General features: G+C 37.0%; 1 protein-coding gene across 1 annotated transcript in view; it reads right to left on the bottom strand.

Annotated features, from left to right (window-relative positions):
• Window positions 1–26,335, bottom strand: part of eys (eyes shut homolog) — a gene marked incomplete at both ends in the record, with an annotated part of 268,937 nt that overhangs the window by 112,477 nt on the left and 130,125 nt on the right. Inside the window, 7 exons of the mRNA XM_081351375.1 lie at window positions 2,644–2,876; window positions 4,603–4,727; window positions 6,117–6,241; window positions 12,757–12,956; window positions 17,177–17,255; window positions 19,159–19,330; window positions 24,400–24,545. Coding sequence (XP_081207501.1) covers window positions 2,644–2,876; window positions 4,603–4,727; window positions 6,117–6,241; window positions 12,757–12,956; window positions 17,177–17,255; window positions 19,159–19,330; window positions 24,400–24,545 — 1,080 coding nt within the window. The remainder of the gene's footprint in view (window positions 1–2,643; window positions 2,877–4,602; window positions 4,728–6,116; window positions 6,242–12,756; window positions 12,957–17,176; window positions 17,256–19,158; window positions 19,331–24,399; window positions 24,546–26,335) is intronic.

The following is a 26,335-nucleotide window of genomic DNA, read 5'->3' as shown; positions in this document are numbered from 1 at the left end:
GAAGGAACGTTTGCGCTGGAACACGCCTCCTTTTTTGCGCTGAACCGCCCAGGGAGCGCAAGTTCATTCCCTAGTTTAGCGACGTGCTTCTGTGGAGGGAAAAGCGCGCTTTGCGCGGGTGCAAAATAGGAATGATACATGCGTCGGTGTACAAAGTCAATTGCGCTGGGTGCAAGATAGGGCCCTAAAACTTGCTGGCCCAGAAAATGTATTAAAGACATTGTTAATATAGTCCAAGTGACTCCAGTGGCTCAATCTTAAGTTTATAAAGCGACGAGAATACTTTTTGTGCGCAAAAACATAAAAATAACGACTTTATTCCACTTTCATTTCCTTCTCTCTGGGCCTCGAGTCTTTTCACGTAGTGTTTTTGCGTAGCGCGTCTGTGTTGCACGTCACCACGCATCACACACATGACCAGCATCGCCCAATAGTGAGCCTACATGGTGACGTGCAACACAGACGCGCTGCGCAAAAACACTATGTAAACTAACTCGAGGCACAGAGAGAGAATGAAATGAATAGTGGAATAAAGTCGTTATTTTTGTTTGTTTTTGCGCACAAAAACCATTCTCGTCGCTTTATAAACTTAAGATTGAGCCACTGGAGTCACTTGGACTATATTACCAATGTCTTTAATACATTTTCTGGGCCAGCAAGTTATAGTGTCCATAAGCCTACGGAGGAGTGAGCCAGCAAAAATATCTTAATTTGTGTTCCGAAGATGAACGAAGGTCTTACGGGGTTGGAACAACATGAGGGTGAGTAATTACTGACAGAATTTTCATTTTTGGGTGAACTAACCCTTTAAAGGTACACTGTCGCTTTTGTTCAAAATTGAAATCAATACATCAATCCTTCTTCCAAAAAGTATTTTTTTGTCTCACCTGATTCACTATGGTAAGCCTATTATTTTGTTTTGGAAATTGCACACTTATGTCACTCGCCCATGCGTGTCTTGTCATATCCATAAATAGAGGAACGTTTTTTTGGCTACTTTGACACGTGTATAGTGTAGGAGTGCCATTCTGTAGGTTAACTGACACAACGAGAGAGAAAGTTGGAAATAAAATGAGAATCAACATTGGCTTGGCTTTTCTGAGATGGACTGAACTGAGAACTGAGGGGTTTGAAATGTTGTAAAAGTAGTAGTAGTAGTAGTAAAATCTTTATTTGTCCCTTTACAGGGCAATTTAAGCAGCTTCAACCTCACAAACATACAAATTTTTATAAAACAGAAAACATCACAAACCCCGGGCATTTATAATAATTCTTCATATAGCCACTATTAAAATTCACGGTACCTTTATCTTTGTCTCAAATAAGTATTTACACTCATACCTGCATTTGAAACAAAAGACCTAGAAGCTTTAACAGTCCTCCACTTGGGCACTCTATATCGCTTACCTGAGGGAAGCAGTTCAAATTCTAAAAACAAAATGTGAGATGTATCATCCAAGATAGTCAAAGACTTCCTAAGAACATTCTCCTCACACAGAGCAGACAAACCCAGCTGTACAGAGCCTGTAATATTTGACCCTAAATTAATAATGCTCTGAAGCTGGGATCTACTTTTAACATTTAATCCATAAAACCAACAAATCATAGCAAAGGTCAAAACATTATTGAAACTATTATCACTATAGATTTATCCATTCAAAGGACTTAAGCTTCCTCAATAAATATAACCGTTTTTGTGCTTTCGATATAATAAGATTAGTGTTTTCCACCCACCTAAGCTTATCATCAATTAATGTACCCAAATACTTATATAAACTGACCTTCTCAACTTCTTTACGCGCAATAACTACTTTAGATGGAGTTCCAAAAGAATTATATATACTCAACAGGCGAGTAAGGTAATAAATTACCATATGTAGCTCTCTAACATAGTTCATTGTAAACCATTATCTATTGTGAAGGGTCATTTCATTATGCGTTGTTGTAGCTCTGAGCTGGAATACCGTGTCTATTAATGGATAGAGCTGCAGTAGAGTCTTCTGCTAGTCAGCTTGAGATCCTTTCCATCTAAACTGCTTATTTCTCTTAAGCCTAGTAGTCAATGTTTTATGAGCACTGCAGTATGACAACCATATTCATCCGCACAGTCACACAGAGCTGAAGCACAACCAAAACAATGTTCTTCTGCAAAATGCATACAGTTTTGTTTTTTAACCGCTAGAAGCCCAAAAGTTACATAATTTACCTTTTAATAATTCCCACCCAAGGCTTATGAAAAAAGGGGGTGAGGCCAGGTTAAGTTGAGCTAGTAGAGTGTCTAAATGGTTATGGTAAAGGACGTGACATTTCCGAAACATTCTTGAAGCCATTGACCAATCACAACACACTGGTCCAGCCGACTAATCAGAGCAAATTGTGCTTTTAGGAAGGAGGGGCTTCATCGAGACAGGACCTACACAGAGCGTTACTGACAGACTGGGGAGTGAAGTGCAAAAAATGATGTAAAATATGTGAAAAATGTCTTTTTCTGAACATTCAAGCATGAAATCATATTCCAGTAAACCCCAAAAACAAAATCAAGATTTTGTAAAACGGCATGATATGGCCTCTAAGATTTTATGAGGTTTCTAAAAATACAGAGAAGTATTACAAAAGTACAAAATATTGCATATGCGGTTTTACCACCAACCTGTCAGTTGCTCAGTGCTTTGCAAGTTCTCCACAGGGACTAAAGTGGGTTGTATCTCTAAGCTGGGGTGGATCGTACTCCACGAGACGACCAAGATGGGAGGAACAGAGGACGTGTGTGTCTTCACTGGGGCACAGCTGACACTGTTGATGCCATCCTTACATGAAAATCCATCAGGGCATGATTGGATCAAGCAGTCATCGTAATTATATTCACAGCTTTCACCCTGAAACACAAAATAAAGACTTTTCTGACAACAATTATTTTCTCTAAGTGTTATTGAAATGCCTGCTGGCCTGGGATATTGTTTGATGCCACATTCAACAATGTTGTCAGTACTATAATAAGGCAGGTTTCTGAAATAATTGCACAAGCATGTGGCATTACGGTGATGAAGTACAAAGTTTGATGCAATATGCTGAAAAATGCAATGTACACAACTAGGCTGGGGGCATTAGAATTCAAGTGTGGTGCAGAACTCAAGTTTGGATGCATAAGAATGTAAATTATAGTAGCAGCCTTGTAGCAGAAGCAATTATGGTTTCTGCTGTACCAGTTTTGGAGGATAACCATACATTTTCTTCTTTGTCTTTTTGAAGAGAACTTCCATTACTAAATACATTGAGTGCTGTATTGAAAGTTATAAGTGTGACATCTTCTCAACAAGGTAAAAGGTTCATATTTTTGTGCATGCAAGCTTTGCACAATTTCTTCAGTCCGTAGTTTTTCCTCTTTGTCGCCATCGCTGTTTGAAATCTGCAATTGCAGTTATTCGCGGAATTATCAACTTTACGTGGGTACTGTTTTTCACCTACTATATAGTAGGGAAGTATGCAATTTCAGATGCATTTCAGATGCAGCCAACATTTTTGTTAATTCTGGAACAACATTCCAATCAACCAATCAGATTTGAGGGACAAGTTTATAGTTTATGTCAAGTTTAGGCTTACAACCAGGACTAGGTGCTTCTACATCAATGTTATTCACCTATCATTTCAACTATTGGGTAGGGTTAGAGTTAGGTGTAGGGATAGGGTTAGGAATACATTTTCAGACAGGAATGTTGTTCCAGGATCAACAAAATGTGTTGATCCAGGTACATGTCTTACTTTGCAAAATCATCGGACACCGGATGCAGCAAATATCAGATGCCACAGTAGAAATGCCATAATCACAGTCATCCCTGAAAATTTTTTAGTTAGTCAATCACAAATAAAATCGTTTTTATATAATTAATTTTAACCACAAATAACAAGGTTACCAAGATAAAAGGAACAGTATTAAGCTGGTCATGTGCTGAAATTCACAATGTTTGTAATGGCTGACATTTTAATTAAAAATTTGATAAAAAAAAAAAAGAAGAAGAAAAATGTGCATGAATGAATCATTCACAATATGATCAATAAGATGCATTTAGAAAATAGGGTGGATTTGCAGGTTAGATGCTGAAAAATGCTTTTGCAAGATTTTTTTATACTTTTAAAGGTACTATTCTTTTCTTTGAATATAAAACTTTTTAATTAGGAAAAATGACGAAGTGTACTTGTAAGTCAATTTCAGAGGAGAGTAGTTAGATTAACATTAATAATCATATCTTATTGCTTATCTTTTTGTTTAGCGTTACTTCGACAGGCAACACTGCAGACATTCAAATATAAAAATAGGTAAATAGTGAACATTCTGTCATTGATAAGTGACATCTGTGCTTCCCTGCACTTGAAAAGCACCACAGGCATATTGAATACTAAAGAGCCCCGCTGCTTCCTCCCCGTCCTGAGGACGTCAAGGATATTTAAAGGCCATCGCAATATTGGAATGGAAACAAACGGATGGCGAATACTTGACAGGAGAAAGACAAACAGGATTGCGTCTCTCTCAAAATCACCTCAGGGGAAGATGAAGAGCTAAGGGAGGAGGAGAAAGGGGGGAGTGGGGGACTCAGGAAGACTTACCACAAATCCGGGCCGACAGAAGCAGGTGTAGCCGTGGCCAGGCTCATTCTGGATGCACATTCCCTGGTTGCATGGTTGCAGCAAGCACTCATTAATGTCATCTTCACAGTGAAGACCTGTCCAACCTGCCAGGAACAAAAACCCAGAGTGCCACAGTTAGCCCACAACCAACAACCCCCACCTCCCGCTTCTCATACGTTTTCTACACCATCTCAATTCCTGCTTCATTTCCCTGTTCTGGAAAGCATCCACATGCGCACACATACAGAAGGTCTGAATACATTTTAATACTCTATGAGGCTTGTGTCTGTTTCAGTAGCCAGCGAAAGCAAATTACTCCCCAGAGGAACGTAAGTGATTTCTGAATGGTGGAATCAAGATGCACAAAGCCAAGATTTTTCAGAAATCTTTATCTCTCTTGTGTTCTTCAGACATGAGATTGTTAGGAAGGAGAAAAACATTGACAAAAGATATTCATAAACATGTATGGCATTTCCTATGCAGGGTTCCTACAATGAATGACATTTTTGTGACTTTTCCAGTTGTTCATGATATTTGGATAAGGATCAGAGTTACTGATGAAAAAGTTTGTAAAAGGATATATATATTTTTAAATTTCATCCACAATAGCAAAGATGCGAGACAAAAAAGAAAGAAAAGTGCATCATGGCAATAAAGCAATTTTAATTAAAATATAAAACTAGGAGAAATATACATTACTCTTTTCTATTTTGATATATTTAAAAAGGAAATTTATTCCGGTGATGCAAAGCTGAATTTTCAGCATCATTACTCCAGTCTTCAGTCACATGATCCTTCAGAAATCATTCTAATATGCTGAACTGATACTCAAGAAACATTTATTATTATTATCAACTTTTTTGTGGAAACCATGATACTTTTTTTTTTTTTTTCAGGATTCTTTGATGACTGGAACATTCAAAAGAACAGTATTGATTTGAAAGTGATTATTTTGGTAACAGTGTAAAAGTCTTTACTGTCAAATTTTATCATTTTAATGCGCCCTTGCTAAATAAAGGTAATCATTTCTTTAAAAAAAAAATAAATAAATAAATAAATCTTACTGACCCCAAACATTTGGATTATGTTTTTCAAATAATTTAGCATAAATTTCAAATATTTGGTTTAATTAATTGTTTTCCTTTGATTTCCAAGCACTTTCCAATGGTCGGGACAAATAGATAGTTTCGTCCCCAAACTCACACCATTGGTTGAGTAAATGTTGTGTCAGGTTGGTCAGGATAAACAAACAAAGCAATATTTTGATAACACATGTTTGCATTATCTCCACGTTTTAAGCTGGGAAATGGGGAAATTATTTCAACATGGAAAAAATGCACATTATCAAGTTTTTTATTTACTGTGGAACCCTGTCTATAAAGCACAAATGCCATGTTCAGTGAAAGATTGATACAGTACATAATGCCTCTGCTTAATAAAAATGTATTAATATTGTATTACTTTAGATATTTTCGATAACATTAAAGCCTCACCTGGTCGACAGTGACATTGGTAGCCATTGATGAGGTCTTGGCAGATGGCCCCATGAAGGCACGGCTCAGAACAGCATTCATTCATCTCTACCTCACAGAAATCTCCCACAAAACCTGGCAGGCAGCTGAATGAAAGCATTCCTCTTTTAAACTTTGCACAGAGAATCAGATGTTTTTATTCTCTAAAAACATGTCCCTTTAAAAGGTTGAACAGAATGCTACGACTTTCTGAGCCACAGCCTTGAGCCCTTTAAAAAAGCAAATATTCAAAAGGAAAAAATATAATTAATGACAGACATATGGCCAGCTTAGCTTGTGAAAGTGCTGCCACACAGATGGTGAGCAAACTGAGAAATGTCTCATTAACAGAGTTTGTTGGCATATAGAAAATTTTCAAAATATTGCCTGGATTTTTTTGTTATTTTTTGTTATGGTGATTACACTGTGAACGCTGAAGATTATGAACAGATTGTTGGTACACTTCAAGACACAGAGTAGAAATGCAGCTCTTATACAGTACTGATACAGTACATTATAATTATTTTGCATAAATCAAAAATTAACTAACGTGAAAAGGTGTAATTCAAAAAGGGAAATGTTTGCTCTGTCCCCACACCAGTAAAAAGAGATTTCAGTGACAAAAAAGTGAATGTTGCCATTTGAGAATCTGTAAGAATATCAACAAGATATCAAGTAAAGATGAAAGACACTGACAGATATTCTTTCCAAAGTGTCCAGAGGCGTTCTGAAGCAGCACTTCTTAAAATAATATCGGTAACAGTCCAGTCAGGGGTCAGAAAAAAAAAAAAAATCCTGAATTGTGAACTATCTGAACCAGAAACATGCAAGATGTAAAGCAAAATCAGCAATTATGAAACACGTTGGTCTTTTGTATCATTGACCCAATATATATCATAAACTTTAAATCGAATTAAATATATATGTATATCCTATAAATATATTTAGATATAGATCCTATATATATATTTAAATCGATTTAAAGTTTATGATATATATTGAGTCAATAATACAAGACCATCAGATTTTAAACGTGTTTCATAATTGCTGATTTTGTATATATATATATAGTGGGGAGAACAAGTATTTGATATACTGCCGATTTTGCAGGTTTTCCCACTTACAAAGCATGTAGAGGTCTGTAATCTGTATCATAGATACACTTCAACTGTGAGAGACGGAATCTAAAACAAAAATCCAGAAAATCACATTGTATGATTTTTAAATAATTAATTTGCATTTTATTGCATGACATAAGTATTTGATCACCTACCAACCAGTAAGAATTCCGGCTCTCACAGACCTGTTAGTTTTTCTTTAAGAAGCCCTCCTGTTCTCCACTCATTACCTGTATTAACTGCACCTGTTTGAACTTGTTACCTGTATAAAAGACATCTGTCCACACACTCAATCAAACAGACTCCAACCTCTCCACAATAGCCAAGACCAGAGAGCTGTGTAAGGACATCAGGGATAAATTGTAGACCTGCACAAGGCTGCGATGGGCTACAGGACAATAGGCAAGCAGCTTGGTGAGAAGGCAACAACTGTTGGCGCAATTATTAGAAAACGGAAGAAGTTCAAGATGACGGTCAATCTCCCTCGGTCTGGGGCACCATGCAAGATCTCACCTCGTGGGGTATCATGAGGAAGGTGAGGGATCAGCCCAGAACTACACGGCAGGACCTGGCCAATGACCTGAAGAGAGCTGGGACCACAGTCTCAAAGAAAACCATTAGTAACACCCTACGCCGTCATGGATTAAAATCCTGCAGCGCACGCAAGGTCCCCCCGCTCAAGCCAGCGCATGTCCAGGCCCGTCTGAAGTTTGCCAATGACCATCTGGATGATCCAGAGGAGGAATGGAGAAGGTCATGTGGTCTGATGAGACAAAAATAGAGCTTTTTGGTCTAAACGCCGTGTTTGGAGGAAGAAGGATGAGTACAACCCCAAGAACACCATCCCAACCGTGAAGCATGGAGGTGGAAACATCATTCTTTGGGGATGCTTTTCCGCAAAGGGGACAGGACGACTGCACCGTATTGAGGGGAGGATGGATGGGGCCATGCAGGGGCGCAACTACCCAGTGTCAGAGGTGTATGCAGCAACAATTTTGGCGCCCCCCCTCCCCCCCCCCAAAAAAAACAACAACAAAGAAATAAATAACTGTGCCATGTGAGTGAGGAACGTGTGATAGCTAACAGATGAAATAAGTAGAAAGTTGTCATTTATTAATAAAATTGAAGTATATTTCACAGTGATGAATCCACTGCTGAGTGGACCTCTGTCCCTCTAGGGGGGTTCGGGTGCATGCTCCCCCGTAAGAAAATTTTGTGCTTTTTAATGTTGAATTCATCGATCTGGTGCACTTTGAGTGTTCAAAATTAAAAGCTCCAACCCATATTCAGTGTGCAAATTAAACAAAGAAAAAATTCAATAGCCATATATTGTAAAACAAATGCACTGAAAACTAAAGGAAACTTTCAGAATTCGTTTTGTACTAATTTCTATACTTCACATTAAAGATGTGATTGGGCCAGCCCAGTGTCAGTCAAGATCGAAAAGAACCAATGGGCTGCTAATCTACGTGTGTAATGAAAAATGTAAAAAATAAAATAAAAAATAAAAATAAAAATAATGCTGACTTTTTTTTTACCAATGCATTACAACGGCACTAACCCAGCGGCGCCAATTAAGCAAAACAAAACGAATGGGCCGCCGATGTACGAGTTAAGACAAAGAAAAAAAAAATAGCGTATTACGTTAGATGTAGGCTACCCCACCGGGAATCTCCTAGCCTGGACGTCACACTTTAAATCCTACCTGTTGCCTTTGACCATCCACTTATTTAGCTGCTGGCGCATCAATTGACATGCCATCTCCTTTTCCCTCTTTCTTTTTCTATTTTTAGTCCCGACAGCTTTTTTGCTTTATCCATCTTTTTCGACTCGTGCCGGCTCGCTCAGCGCTCACGGCGCCCCTGCCTGCTCCGCTCGCGACGCGATATTACCCCCCCTCTCTATGTCAAAATTATATGATGGAATCTTATGAATATACTACTCTATCCTGTTAGTCCTCCAAAAAAGTTATATAACATTGAGGAAATGCAGAAATTATTTAGAAACGCACAACAGCAGCTACATATAGATTAAAAAAAAAAGAAAAAAAAAAGACCATCGCTTTGGCGCCCCCCTGGTGCTGCGCGCCCCTATGCGCCGCATATAGCGCATACCCACTTTTTGCGCCACTGGGGCCATGTATCGCGAGATCTTGGCCAACAACCTCCTTCCCTCAGTAAGAGCATTGAAGATGGGTCGTGGCTGGGTCTTCCAGCATGACAACCACCCGAAACACACAGCCAGGGCAACTAAGGAGTGGCTCCGTAAGAAGCATCTCAATGTCCTGGAGTGGCCTAGCCAGTCTCCAGACCTGAACCCAATAGAAAATCTTTGGAGGGAGCTGAAAGTCCGTATTGCCCAGCGACAGTCCCGAAACCTGAAGGATCTGGAGAAGGTCTGTATAGAGGAGTGGGCCAAAATCCCTGCAGCAGTGTGTGCAAACCTGGTCAAGAACTACAGGAATCGTATGATCTCTGTAATTGCAAACAAAGGTTTCTGTGCCAAATATTAAGTTCTGCTTTTCTGATGTATCAAATACTTATGTCATGCAATAAAATGCAAATTAATTACTTAAAAATCATACAATGTGATTTTCTGGATTTTTGTTTTAGATTCCGTCTCTCACAGTTGAAGAGTACCTATGATAAAAATTACAGACTTCTACATGCTTTGTAAGTGGGAAAACCTGCAAAATCGGCAGTATATCAAATACTTGTTCTCCCCACTGTATATATGTGTGTGTGTGTGTGTATATATGTACTGTATGTATTTTTCAGTCATGAAACTCTAGAGGATGCAGCTTCCTTACATGCAATCTGCAAGCAATCACATCATTACCGCATGGCAAAAGCTGATTGGCCTCTGCAGATTCTGCAGCAAATAAGATTGTTTGCTCATTTAAATAGTTTGGTTCGTTGTTTGCTTTAGGATATAGTCCTTCAGTGCGGTCAATCAGAGTTCCTCTGAAATCCTCCACCTCCCCCAGCTCCACCTGCCTAGATCGGCTATGGGATTTATGCATGTCTATGCATGCAGCAGCAACATATCTTTTGTAATTTACATAAAGATTATGTAATCTTTTTTTATTTATTTCTGTGGCAGTTTTGATGGCTTTCATGTGAACATGACATGAACATGTCAACACTCAATCTGTTCTGAATCTTTAACATATATGCAAAAAGAGAAAAAGCTGATTTAACACTGATTAAGCTCCAATTCTTTTTTGGTCTTTAATATGTGTGCTTTTGTCCATTACCAAATGAAACAGGCTTAAATACAATCGGCCTGTGAGTCATCAGTCTGCAAGTGATTTCAAATGAGAGTAAACACAAAATGGGATGGGGGCGTTTGTTTTTCATTTGAGAAAATCAATCCAATGAGGCCTCATTTGGACAGACAATGCTTTTTCATTCCACAGCTGTCTGTCCGTCCGTGCATCAGTGCAGCAGACATGATGAGAATTGCAAATAGCATTATCGGCCGGGCTAATCAGAGAGTCTGGACAGAGGGCTTATTCACATTAGAATATTGTCTTAGGAGGAAGAGATAATGAGATATGTTATGTGTTGGATGGGCCCTTTTATGCAGAATGTGTAATGCACCACAATGCAATTTCAGCCCTTCAGTTCAGCGATAATGTTGTAGCAGCTGCTGCATAATCAGACACTCTGGCAACCTTACAGACCTTTATAAAGAACCAAGAGGAACCGTGGAAATGTATCTGGATAAGTGTCTGGCAGTAACCAATTACAAGTTATATATAAAAAAAAAAAACGTAAATCTAATTTTATTTTTAGTTTGTTCATTTTGTTAGTTGTGTTTTATTTGCAAACAAATTAATGTTTTAGTTGATCAAATTATTCTCATTCTCTTCCATACTTAGTGCTTTGAGTCTGAATGAGAAAACAAATCTTTTAGGTGAATGGACTCAAAAGTTTGAAGTCACTAAGATAACTCAAAAGCACTACCTCTATTATTTGTAAGTAACCCATGAGAGTTAATACTTTAAATGATGAATAACAATAACAATATTAATATTTATTATTTTGTTTAGCGATAGCTACAGTTTAAAGTAGCTGGTTACACTTTATTTCGATAGTCCACTTTAGACATTCTACTAACTGTAAGTACCTTTTCAACTACATGTCAACTAACTCTCATTAGAGTATTAGTAGACTGTAGTAGACTGTCAGTAGACTGGTAAGTTATGGTTAGGTGTTAGGGTTCGGGTTAGTAGAATAAGTTGACTTGTAGTTGCCAAGTAACTTATAGGGCCCTATCTTGCACCCAACGCAATTGACTTTGTACACCGACGCATGTATCATTCCTATTTTGCACCCGCGCAAAGCGGACTTTTCCCTCCAGAGACGCACGTCGGTAAGTTAGGAAATACACTTGCGCTCCCCAGGGCAGTTCAGCGCAAAGAGGAGGCGTGTTCCGGCGCTAACGTTCCTTCATGCTATTTTGCAGGTTTAGAAAACAATTGCGCCACTAACCAGGAAAAATAGTTTAAAGTCTGTGGCGCGTTGCGCATGTTATTCATATGCTATTTTAAGGGCGCATGCTTGGCCATAATCAATGTAGTGTGTGCACAACGCGCACTTTGATTCTCTCATCTACACAGAAGCAGCAGTTTTCATTTTTGCAAATCATACATTATTACAATAGATAGATAGATAGATAGATAGATAGATAGATAATCTATTATAAAAGCATACATCTAGCTTACACATTTACCCAAATTATCATACGCCTGTTTAACCGAAGTTAATTTGGGTGGGTTTCTCCATTTCAATGTAACTTCTCTCTCTTTTACGGCCGTGACGAGAGCGTTGCTCTCCTTGGCTGTGAACCGCTCCTGGCGCGCGCCTGGCAAATCCGCCGTTACAATAGCAATCCGCTATGGAAAAAGCGCATCTGCTCTTAAAGGGAATGTGAGATGACTCTCTGATTGGTTTATTTCACGTTACGCCCAAACCACACCTATGAATAATGAAGCTACTTCAGACCAACAACTTTTAGATTTGTGCCGGGCGCAAGAGTCATTTATCCCGCCGGGAAAATAGCAATAGCGCCCAAGATCTGCCCACAAAGTTACTTGCGCTTTGCGCTTGACACTTGTGTTTCAGACCGTTAAAATAGGGCCCATAGTCAGTAGAATGTCTGTCGGGGGAGCATCAAAATAAAGTGTTAGCAAATATTAAGCAAACAGTCTACTAATCCTCTAATGACAGTTAGTTGACTCACTTATAGTTAGTAGAATGTCTAAAGTGGACTATCGAAATAAAGCGTTACGAAGTAGCTTCCCCAACACTGATCTGGACTGCATGCATTGCCTAAAAGCATTGTAAGCATAAGTAGATTGCAAAAATCGACTTAGGCTGATATGGTTTTGGAAAACATATATCCTAGGATAATAAATACTCAACTATTGTTAAACATCATACAGAAAAAGATCAGAAGTTTCGTCTAGGTTTACATAATGTCTAAAGTATTGTTTTCACCTGCAAGTGAAGTTGGCCCCTGGTCCGTCCACACATGTCCCTCCATTGAAACACAGGGAGAAATTAAGAGACGTCTGCAGACACACATTCTGGTCAATGTCACAGTTCTTCCCAGTGAAACCATCTGCACATATGCAGGCATATTTGTCCAGAAGATCCACACAGGAGCCTCCATTAAGACATGGATGAGCCTCACACTCCTAACATAAAAAAATAGAAATTAGCGACCTTGCTACACACACAGACACATATAATACACACATATGCACACACAATGTATGTATATTACAATATATGGGGTGAAACAATCAAGCAAAACATTACAAATAGTATTTCTCTGTCTTAATGGATGTCAGATTTAGGATCAAAATTATTTCTTTACACAAAACCAATAATTTAATAGTATTAAAATATTAGTTAGTATTATAGTAAATTTCAAAGATTAGTAGATGACATAAACGAGTAGATTAGATAAGTGTTTACTATAAATTTTCACTGAATCACTAGTTTATTGCTTGATCATACCACTTTCATAGGGCACTAATACAGTTTTTACTGCATGCTGAATGGCTAAATTTAATTACATTTCTGTGATTTAAAGATGTTCATATAAAAAAAGATATATGGCACATTAGTGGAGTAGATATAGTAAGTGAGTTTACAAACAGAATGGCAGATCTTGTCCTATAGTCATTACGGGAGCGAACAGCAGCTAATGATTTATTCCAAACAAGCCTCTGAAGTCCTCCAAGCGACCAAGTGTTTCATCTCAGGGGTACATTTAAGGCCATGCTAGGTATTAAATCAATTAGGGATAGAAGTATTTTAATCACACACTTGTGTTTAGATGATTCCATGGTTGTTATTCAGAAGAATAATCCCCAATATCTAAAGCATATACAGCATCCAAGATCTGTTTGAGTTACTTAAAAAAGTGTTTAAATTCCTATTGTAAAAATTATGAACAGCATGGACAAATATAAAAACTTATAAAATACACATAAAATACATATCAAATCTACAAATAAAATCTGTACTTAAAAAGCACACAAACTTGTCACAGCATTGAAAGAATTGTATAATACTATGCTCACTGTGCAATATGTAGGTTGCTTTTGTAAAATATTTTTTTTTTACTTTTCAGTTCTTGATTTTCCTCTCTTCTCAGGAGATTATGGTGTTCCATTTCACTTTTTAAACATTATAAAAATCTACCATAACCCGACAATATGTCTGACCTTTCCATCATCTTAGTTGTCATTAGAATATGAAGGTAGACTGATGCTTACTCCCTTACTTTGTCTCCTGTGAGGTGCTTTTTGATTTTATATTAGTGTAATTTCTAACCAATTCACATCCTACTTTGCAAAATTTGAAGCCAAGGGGGACATTATTAGATCTTCAATACAAAGACAGTTTTAACATTTTACCATGTCTGATACAGTAAGCACAACATTTCCATTTTGCCATATATTTTTTTTTAATTCTTCTTACAAAATCTTGCGCCGACAATGAAAATCCCTCACCTGCAAATGGATATTGGACTAATATATATTTTTTTGTCATAGTACTACATAAACAAATTAAAAATTAAACTACGATTGATATTCCGGTTTCTTATGATCTGTCATGTGACAGACAGGTTTAGTTTAACTATGTTCAGATTCAGAGAAAACAGAAACTGAAAACAAAGAATTCAAAAACTGTAGTTTCTATGTTTTACTTATAGACCACAAGTGGTGAAGATGTAATGGAATCTTTATTTATTACACGCAGGTCCAGTTGACCTTGTTTCTGTGACATTTAGATGTCCCCTTTGAATGCTGCTATGAACTTGAACCGCATCCTGGGAATAAGTTCCTTGCTGAAGGGCACATTGGCGATGGTTTATGGATTGTTCCTCGCACTACACTAGCAACCTTTCAGTTGAATCAGTTGGAAAATGGAACAAATTACCAGCCTTGACACAACCAACCACTAGACCACACCACTCGAAGACAAAAATTATATTAAGAACCAAAGTTATGTGAATTTATGAACAGAGTTTTATATTATTTAGGCTTGTCAACTGATTGAGAGTGCACACACACACACACACACACACACACACACACACACACACACACACACACACACGCACACACGTTGGGTTTTCATGTTTTATGGGTTTTGTATAGTGTACATGCTGTATATTCTATCCCCTAACTGCATTTACTTTACATGGTTCAAGTGACCCAATTCCGATTTTCTCCTCCCATGTGACACAGATATAACACATGAACGTGTAAGCAGGAAAAAAGCACATGGATTCCGATATTCCAAAGGTAGAAAAAAAAATATTGAATTAAAGTGGTCAAGACATGAAAAATCTAATTTGCCTTGATATTTTTACATAATAAGTGGTCTTTGTACCATTAAAACCTCCAAGTTTCATAAAACGTCATCCTCATTACAAAGCATTTATTTAATCAAGCTCCAAAAACTGCTCGTGGGTGACCGATATTGGGTGATCTGTGACTTCACACAAGCAAATTCATTTGCATATGCCTGCCTCCCGAGCAAGACATTGATGACTTGATGATACATCATCACACCATAGGCCCCGCCCACTGGCTTTCAGTCACTTAACGACTAACATTTGCCTACACCATATGAGAGCGTGTTAAAAGCAAATAGAACTCATTATAATCACTGACGCTGTCTACAATTAATACAATATACAGATGCCCATTCACTTTCTGAAGTACTTCACACACTTGAGACTGTTTAGTCTAATGGTATCCAGAATTGCGTCAGATGAATATATGTTTGTTCAGAGTAGTTTGTTTTGTAAACGAGGCACCGTGTAATGGAGAGTTTGCAAAGAAACTTGAAGATGAAGCAGCCAACTGTATTTAATCTGACAGCAGTTGCATCATAAACAATTTCATAATGCTTTTTCTGATAATGTTTTCAAAACACTTGCGTTGATACTGTTTCCTATGCATATGACATTAGCCAATCATAAAAGTATCTGTTTACTGACAAGCCTCAAAGAAGCCGCCCCTTAAAAGCGGGTCATTTCAGGCAGAGGGTCCGAATGAAGATAGATTTTTTTTTTTTGCATATATCTTTGTTTTTTTTGTTTGTTTCGCATATATCTTTGCTTTTTTTTTGGGACCTTAAAAAGTCCCCCTTTAAATTGATGGCTCTACAGAAAATATTAAGAAAGGCACTTCTCTGGTTATTCGCTGGACTACGAAAAAATGTATGTAACTCACTCATCAGTAATATACAGCCCTTTGAGTAGAATGTCTTTATTGTAATTTGCTGGAGTTTTGTATTAACTGCATATTTTTATTGTCCAAAAGTTGATTTCTTAAAGACCTACAATATGTTCTGCAGTATGGCTAAAGAGACGCTGTGTTTTGTTATATTCACCAACCATACGGGAGAGAAATGACAATAAACCAACTTGATTTAACAAGGATCTCCAGCTGGGATAATGCCTGCACACACCGAAAATGGCAGCACAACCTAACCACTCCATTTGATTGTTAAGGCTACTGAAAGTTTAACACAAATCAACCCAGTTTTAGGAAAAAAGGCACAGACAGCCACTTGTGGCAGTGCTTGACGTCAAAAAGTTCCTGTCAATAGTGGGTCTAGTGATACTCAGCTTTTACCACAGAAAAGTATGTGTCAGAGCTCTTGTTCACAGACTCCAGTTCGTACTTGTGTGTTGCTACAGTCTGTACTAACAGTACCCTGTCTCCAGAATGAAATGTGGCGGACACGTCTCAGAAACTCACTGTCACCGTTAAACCTTGAACTTTGATTTCATTGAAGCCTAGGGACTCTTTAGATAGACACGGCCCTCTCCATCTGGTATAATGTGCGTATTCATTTTTGATTTATGATTCTGTGAATGGATGCACCATGCTTTACAGTCTCAAAACAGTTTGTATTTCTGCATATCTACATTCTGTTGATTGGCTTTCATATGCTAAATAACTTTCAGCTGAAGATTTTCAAATAAATTTGCTGACAAGGCAAGGAGTGAGTAGTGCGCAAACTTTTGACGTCACCACTGTTGGTCACATAATGTATGGTGAACATTCTGTCAATGTAATAAAAAAAAATCATTTAAGAATGATTATTATTAGATTTTAATTAGGCTGTTAAATAATTTATAATATTTTCTATTTGTTTTGGGCTTTACATATACTACAATGAAATATGTATGTAGAGAATATGAAAATATGTAGAGACTTTATATAAAAACAAATTATATATATATATATATATATATATATATATATATATATATATATATATATATATATATATATATATATATATATATATATACACACACACACACACACACACACACACACAGACATGCTCATATATAGACACATATAAACAACACACTCACATTAAAGTTGATCTCGCATCTGTGACCAGTCCATCCAACCTCACATTGACAGATGTATGCATCTATTTCATCCAGGCAACTGCAATGAAAAAAGAGATTATGTGCTCTGACGTGTAAAATCTGCATTCATAATTTGTGATTTATGAGAGATGACTGTACATATCGATGAAGCTACAACCTCCACATTTACCTGCAAAGTGATTTCTGACAGAGGCTTTACAGTATATACACACACGCACCAGAACGACAGCACTAATAAAACAATAAGCTTGTATAAATTTTCATAAGTGAGGGTCTTGTAAATAATTTATGGTCAATTCATATGATAAATGTTAGAAAGTCATGTTGTATGGCACTGCAACTCTCACACTCCTGCTGTCTTGATAAAGTCACATTGATGGTTAATTAATGTGCAAGTGCAACATTTACTAGGCTGTGATTAAGCAGCTCATTTCGCGGTTTAACAGCAAATGTCAGGTGACAACCCGCATTTTTTATCCATCCTAAAAACTCATAATCAGTATAATGGCATTATAAAATTTAAAGATGTGTCTATTTATAAACCTATGCATGTTTATCTGCATGAACTGTGTCCCCTTTTTATTTCTAGATTTTACTGGGCTCAACAATAAGGATGGTCCAGGGCTGGTGTGAGAGTGTTTTGACAAGCCAGCACAGACGTTTATTGATGAGATATCTGTGTTTTTATGCATATATATACTGCTTGGCCAAAAAAAAAGTCGCTGTTTAGATTTAATGGGCAAATACTTAAGAGTCTATGATTGGATCCTTATTGCTGTGATTATTATGTTTCTAGCATGTTATATGTTTGGCAACAGTGTGTAGCTTTTCACTTCTTAAACAACACATCATGGCCATATTCCAGAATGACAAAGCCTAGATTCATCAGGCTCAAATTGTGAAAAAATGGTTGGGAGGGAGCATGAAGAATCATTTTCACACATGAATCGGCACCTCTGAGTCCAGACCTTAAATTCATTGAAAGTCTTTAGGATGTGCTGGAGGAAACTTTACAGAGGACCAAAAATTGATGCACCTCGTGATGGAAATAAATGTTGTGATGTTATTTTCATCAAGAGTTTTTGGTCAAGACCTTGTGTGAAAATGATTCCTCATGCTCCCTCCCAACCATTCTTTCACAATTTGAGCCTGATGAATCCTGACATTGTCATCCTGGAATATGGCCGTGATGTGTCTTCCTACATGGTTGTTTAAGAAATGAAAAGCTACACACTCAATCAATTAGGGTTAGAAGAACAGTTGCCAAACATATAACATGCTAGAAACATAATAATCACAGCAATAATGATCCAATCATAGACTCTTAAGCATTTGCCCTACTTAAATCCAAACAGTATTTTAGCAGGCATCAGTATGTTAAAATATGTACAAATCATGTCAGCATTTTTATGCATAGGTGACCTCATTGTTTATAGTTGTTGTTGAGTTATAATATAGCTGAACATCCAGGAATATATATACATATTTTAAATCATTTTTAAGTACAAATCTGAACTACTGATTCAATCTGGACAGTAAAAAAACCCCATACTCTTATTATTGAGTCCTGTTATAATCCCTTTTTACTACCGTAACACATTGTACACTTTAAAACAACAAATCTGAGATGTTTCCCAGGTATGGTTCCCAAGGGAAAAATCTGTTCAACCCAAACTGTGACTATTTAAGGCATTAGTACTTTATATAAAATCTAATTATTACTGTAACTTGGTTAGTGCGAGAAACAGCTGGTAATGACTAATTATGTTGTGTTTACTGAGTAGCAGACTGCCAAACAGTTAATTGAGAGTGAGCTGGCAAGAAGGATTGCGAGCACATTTAGTTTTTTAAAAGACTCAGAGGTACCGTCTCTTTCAGAATGGCTGTGAATAGCCGTTTACAAAGCTCTCAATCACAGAGCTTGAAATTCACATTGTTACAGCTCAGCAAGGTTAATGTACCTCCCATGAACACAGGGGTTGGATGAGCACTCATCAATGTTTCTCTCACAGTGATAGCCCATGAAACCTCTGGAGCACACACACTGGTAACCATTAAGACCGTCGATGCACCTTCCGTTGTTTCGGCATGGATTGGATTTGCACTCATCAACATTCAGCTCGCACCATTTACCTTTGGGGAGAACAAAATCAAAGCCATATAAATACATTACATTAAGTATTTAGAAATTCTTGGAAATCAATGTGATTTATTTATTTAATGTCATGTCGGAAATCAAGGTGAAAAAAAAATGCATGAAAAAGGTAGTCGTATATGAATGACGTGTTTTTGCAAAACACAAATTGAACTGATGAAAACCCCATGTGAAAAGCATGTTTTATTGTTGAAATATAGATAAGGCTTTAAAAAAGTTAATAAAACCTTTAATAAGAATAAAATGCACATTTATAAAGAATGCTCTATTAACCTTTAACTGTTTAAGCAGGAATGTTCAAAATTATATTTCAGATCCAAAATTCAAGTATTTTGTGAGACATTCAAGGACCTGACATTGATGGCACTGTGTACCACCAGTCGAGCCACAGGAAAACCTTAAAGTCCCCATGAAATCAAAATTGACCCTATTTACTTTGTTAGCGCATATTACTAGTCTTGTGGTGAACAATTAATCCGTAAAAGAAAATATTTCAAAAAAATTTTTTTTACCATGGTAATCTTTAATCAAAATCTGAAAATGCCCCTCCCCTCTTCATTGGAGGACCTTCTCTGATGACGTAGGTTTGAGGAATTGGTTTGGGCAACGCTTAACCACTCCCCTCAAACCGTTAGTCTGCTATGAGCAGAGATGGAGAGGAGGAGCGCTAGAGTAAAACCCTGCCCTCTGTTCAATATTCCTTTTCACTGGGAAATACGTCATAACACTGGAGAAAAGTCGTTTGCAACTTCCGGTTCACGGGGACTTTAAAAATGTGTATAACAAAGTTTATATTTGTGTTTGGATATTTCTCCTAAAAATTTTTTATATACTCATGGTAAGGCATGTTTTTTTTTTTCATACAATTTATGCTCTATTTTCAAGTCTTATTGAGAACCAAAAGTTTTTGTGTGGAAAAACAGACCACAATTAAATTGTTATTCTCTAATAATTTTCCCTCTAATTTTGATTCGTTTCAGTGGAGTGTTTTAGAGCCACTAATGGTCATTTAACCCCAAAACAGCATGGGCTTGTACTTAAATTTGCATCCTATTTCTAATTTTGCTTTGTGACCAGGTAACATAGGGTGCATTATTCTCTAACCTAGATTTATGACCAAGCTGAATGACTTAAAATCCACAACAAAAAGGTTCAGTAACAAACACCCTAATAGGCCATAATTTACCTGCAACAAAGCTGTAAATTCAATAAGTTGAGAAGAGCCAGTAAAATCTAGAGGCGAGTAAGACTCCGTAGACACCCTGGGACAGGTTGACAAACGACAGAGATAAAAACGAGAGCCAAAGAGATGCGATACTAAAGGGCAGACAGCCATTATTCTTCCTCCCTGTAACTATACACAAACAAATGGAACCATTTCCAAAAGCCCCAAGACATCTAAATAAAGAGCAAAAGTGATCTCTTAAACATTATGAATCTTATGCTGATATTACAGGAATGTAAACTTAATTCACAGTTGACTACACAAATAATTCAGTCACTTCGGGCGAAAGCGACGCCATCAGCCACAGTTCAGGTCATGCACTGACAATAAATTAAAGCTTTATTTCAATTACTCACGGCTCAAAACGCAGCCAGCGAGAAAACAAACATCTAGCCGTGGTGTTCCTCACTAAAGACGTTTTCAACCTTTCTTAGCGCTGTTCTTCACGCTGAAGTGTTTTGGTGCGTCTCGAAGGCAACGTGAATAAATAAAAGGAGCTAAAACATAACAATGAGGCACATCATTAACATCTTCTAATTAAAGTGTTTTTCCAATTGCTCATTCACGGACCGTTGTTAATTCCCTTCACAGTGACCTCCTGGTTAAGCCGTAATGAATTTATTTCCCTGTGGATAGTCATCCGCAAACACAACAAAGTGTCAGTGTATTGACTGGGAATGAATTAACTGTAAAAATCATATTAACCCCAAAACACAAAGCGTGTTTTTTTGATATTCAGTAATGACATGCTGTTTGTAGTCAGCCATCAATGAAGTACTTCGTATCTCACTGCTTCGTATGACACTATTGACTGTAGATTGTGAGGAAGTGCACACCAGCCTCGCTTCATAGACAATGCATTTACACTGTCAGCGCTCCTAATGAGATTATACAAAACCCTCTTAATCGGCATTTCCTTGTCTGATTTGACAAATAAAGTGCCTTCCTATCAGAATTTGTAGAATATGAGAAGCCAAGCAGGGGAGAGATTATAAAGCTGTTGGGTTAATCCTAACGTTGGCTTTCTTAAGGGTGCTCACTGTACTCATCTGAGAGGAGAGAAAAGACCATATAATCTTCTCCTCCACTCCTCAATTACTCCTCTCTGCAGGAACTTCTCAAACCCACAGCGACTTATCAGATTTTTATTCCAAGAGACCAAAAAAAGGGAAGAACTGAAGGAAAGCAAAAAAAGCCAGAGAAGAAATAAGAGAGAACGATGCTACATAATTAAATAATAATAAAACAGACAGACATTGTGTCAACTTTCTTTGCCTTTTATTCATGGAAAGCTGCCTATCACAATGAAGAAGTCACTTACTAGATCCAAGCAAGATAGCAAATAACGTAATTTGACTGAACGAGGCACATTGTATGGCGTGCTTGAGCAACACACCATTTCAATTTAAAAAATCATTTCGCTACTGATCAGCCGTACAGATACGTCGGATGGCAGGATGCCGCATTTTGCCTTTTGTATCTTTGATTCCGCCTTCTCGAGAAGTTGCGATGCCGTTACATGTCTTATTAGGGCAAATATTTCCTCTGAGCCCCAGTTGGTTGAACCAATGCAGAATATATCCTCCAGCCTGAGCTCTCGGGGGATGCGTCCGATTCCTCAGATGAGCTCAGAGCTGAGAGGAAAGTAATGACTGGTGCAAGGCAGATTGGGGCCTGATAATAAAAGAGGTTTCTGTGGGAATTAGGGCCTGTGTGTCAGGCTGAGCTCTCCCAGGAGTTTCTGTGCCTCTGAGATTTCCTTCCTTCCCCTTGGTAGGATGAGGATAAATAGATGATACAGTACAAAAGACAAATGAAATTAATCTTCAAGCTGACTGATAGCGATTGAGATTACGCGTTTCTTTTTAAACCGCATTGATAAGTGGGCTAGCAGCGTAATGTCCTTAGTATTCTTAGGTGTTTGTATGCAAATTGAGGTGAGCACACATGTTTAAATTGGTCCTGAAACATACAACGTCTATGTATTGACGGCATCTGAAGCGTAAAGTCTTCAGAGAGGTGCAAATGTTTACAAATCTTTGTGAATAGTTTGATTTTATTGTATTTTTACTAAGAAAATTATTAAATATGTTTAAAGACTGTTGAAACAATTGTTGGAACATTTCTCAAAAAGTCTAAAAACGATTTTTTTTCGAAGATTCAGTCTTTCTAAGCCCTGCCTTTCCGAGAGCTACTCTGCTCTGATTGGCCAGATGGCCCAGTCTGTTGTGATTGGTCTACCGCTTACAGCACATGTCGGAAACAAAACTTCCATTACCATAATTGAATTTCAGCTCTTGAGGCTTCCTAAATCCTCAGCAATTGTACACAGTAACTCATTTCGAGCGCGAGTCCGATGAAACACTGAAAGAACCCCGAAACTCCATCGCAATGACGACTTGAGCAGGACATCAGACGTTTTTATGAGTAGCCAATGAAGACCATAGCCTGGCATTGTGTAAATGTGTTACATTGTTAAATATGAATGTTATGGAAGTAAGATTGTAATTACTGACGACTTTTTTAGGCATTTCAGAATAGGTTCTTTATTTTGTGAGACAATAACTTTATTTGTTGTGCACTTTGATCTTTAAGACTTTGCAGACTTTTTACATTCACAAATATTACTATATTACACACTGCATGAAAGGTAATATCTGAAAAAGTATAATAGGGGCACTTTAAATGAAAGAAGTCTCTTGTGCTCACAAAGGCTGGATTTATTTGATCAAAAATACAGTACAAACAGGAATATTGTGAAATATTATTAAAATTGAAAACACCTGTTTTTATTTTAAAATGTAACTTTTTCCAGCGGTGGAAAAGCTGAATTTTCAGAATCATTAATCCAGTCGTTACTGTCACAAGATTTTGCTCCTTTAAAAATTACCTTAAAAAATGGGGAAAGTCCTTTATGGGCTAAAATCTAATTAAATATTATTAAAGTCAAAATAATATTTAAAATTACTCAATCAACAACTCTACACCAACAAAGCTAAACTTAAAGGGATAGTTCACCTAAAAATGACAATTCTGTCATCATTTACTCACCCTCAAGTTATTCCAAACCCGTATGAGTTTCTTTCTTCTGCTGAACAGAAAATAAGATATTTTGACGAATATCTGTAAACAAACAGTTGATGGACCCTACTGACTTCCATATTATAATTTTTTTCCCATACTATAGAATTCAATGGGGTCCATCAACTGTTACCGTATTCTTCAAAATATCTTCTTTTGTGTTCAGCAGAAGGGTAAGATCAGGTAGAAATATATCCTTAAGGGAGCATTTTACAGCATATTGGGAGTGCAAACAACTTTACTTTTATTAGTCTCATCTGGATTTCATTTATAAGTAAACCTGGCATTTAAAAATGTTTAATCGTTTTTAATGCCCCATCATTTACTAATAAACAAGTGCCTGGATATAGATTAGTTTCTGAGTATTAAACGTACTCACCTGTAAGTTCAGTTCTAAATTAATAAGGATGAGTCACCCAGGGGAAATAGGAAAATAGTGAAGGTAAAAAAATAAAATAAAATAAAAAACTGAGGAGGAGACAAGGAAGTACTTGATTTAAATGCAGAGGATGAGGAGGAGGTGTTTTGTTAACTCAAGGTGATTCTGTGCATGTGAGTGTGTGTGCAGATATTGGTGGGAGTGTGCGATCTAATTAAAGTGGTAAATGTGCTGAGGAGCTATTTGTGTGTTCTTTTCACTTAAAATCTGTCAGGCTGGGGGAACGTATCCCGTGTAGACACGATAAGCCCTGGTTTCTCTCATTGATTTTGTGTCTCGGGCTCTGGCCGAGGGGGTCGTACCTGAGAATCCAGAACGGCAGACACATATGAATCCCCCAGGTTTGTTGATGCACACAGAGTCATGGAGGCAGGGGGAAGCATCACATTCGTTTATGTCCAGGTTGCAAAGCGTTCCAAAATATCCGGGGACACAGTTACACTGGAAACTGGAAATGCATAAAAAGAACATTCTTAGCCAAATCTTCTTTCTGACTGCACAATTGCCAAACAAAACCATGCCACAATCTGCATGGAGAGTTTTTAAGAAAATTGACTGACAGGGAAAAGTCTGACAGACAGCAAAACGATCTGAAGTGTGTGTGTTAATCATGACTTTGGCTGCTGCTATCATTGGACAGAATGACTGACAAGCTGATTCGGTTTCAAATATCCTGTCACCTGTCTAATCGGTGAGGACTTGGCCAGTTTAGTGGTTCTGTGATGGAAGGGGTCTCTCGTAGAATATATTCACTCTTTAATAGGACATTTTGTTTCTCACTGTGATTTTTTTGCTGGATTGTTTCCTTCAAATTTTTTTTCTTTTTCCTCTAAATTCTGTACAAGATGTTCTGATGGGCTTGGTACAGTATGTCTTTAAAGAGCTCATATCATGACAAATTGATTTTCCCATGATCTTTTGAAATAAAAGTGTTTGATGTACTATTAAAAAAAAATGCTGTACTTTTCTTCCTTTTCAGTCTAAAAGACCATTTATTGAAACCTATTGGCTCTTTTTCAAGCCAAAATAGCTTGAATTTACTTCTGTAAATAATGACAGATTTTATTTTGGAAATTTTTGGTAATGATACAAAATATCACAAAGTGCCTTTTCAAAAGGTAGGGCAGCATTATCTGTATCAAATCTGACAATAAACTGCAACCCAAGTAAGCAAACAAACACTGTCAGCACCGGTTTACACAGGACACAAACTATAATGGATGCCAAAGCTTTGTCAACCGACCCCCTTTGACCTAAAATATTTACTTTTATATTATTATATTATATTATTATTTGTATATATATAATAATAAAAATATATAATTAAAATTAGGGGTGTAACGATACCCTCATTCACGATTCGAGACATATCACGAACTGAACTCACGATTCAATATTATTGCATTAATCCAAGACCTATGATAAAAGGTTAACAAAAAATGTACTGTTGATTAAAATGCTAAATTTGATATTACATTGTGGGTGTAAATTAATAGGCTTGGACTTGGTGCTGGTGACCCAAAGCTCAGGACAATAGAGACACCAGAATACAAATATTCATGATTCTGAAGCTGAAAATGATTTATATTTAGATATATTTAAAAATAATGTAGGCCACTTTTTACTGATAATATAAGACATTTGGCATTATTAGGACTCACAAATATTCCCCCATTGCATTATTATACATTATATTCAACATTATATTTAGTAGTTTATGTATAGAATTTTTTTCTCACACAGTCATTTTTATTTGGGGTGAATTATACACAATACATATTGTCACTATCCACGATACATACTGTTGCAGTTTTGTATTGCGATATATATTGTGATGCGATATATTGTTACACCCCTAATATATAAATTATATTTTAAGTACCCACTGAGAAGAATATTTTTTATTTAAAACCTCATTTACATGTTCACAGTTCTCTGATGTTATGTAATAGTCACATGACATGCAGGTAAACAAAATATTTTATCTTTTTAGTAAGTGTTTTTTAGTTTGATTGCTTTTATTTAAAAATTATTTATTTATTTATTTTAATTTTACATTTTTATTTATTAGCTTCTCATCAACTCATGGACACCCTGCAGTTTCCACAAAATCACCCAGGGGTTCGTGAACCCCAGTTTGAGAAACCCTGGTCTATAACAACATGCGCTAGATTGATCTTTGACAATGTAGCATGCATAAAATGATTTCACATTTCATGAAAACCTATGTCAGGTTAA

This window comes from Scardinius erythrophthalmus (assembly GCF_964197995.2).
Source record: "Scardinius erythrophthalmus genome assembly, chromosome: 21".
Taxonomy (NCBI): Eukaryota; Metazoa; Chordata; class Actinopteri; order Cypriniformes; family Leuciscidae; genus Scardinius; species Scardinius erythrophthalmus.
The sequence above is the reverse complement of the archived record's forward strand: the minus strand, read 5'-3'. Positions and strand labels throughout refer to the sequence as shown.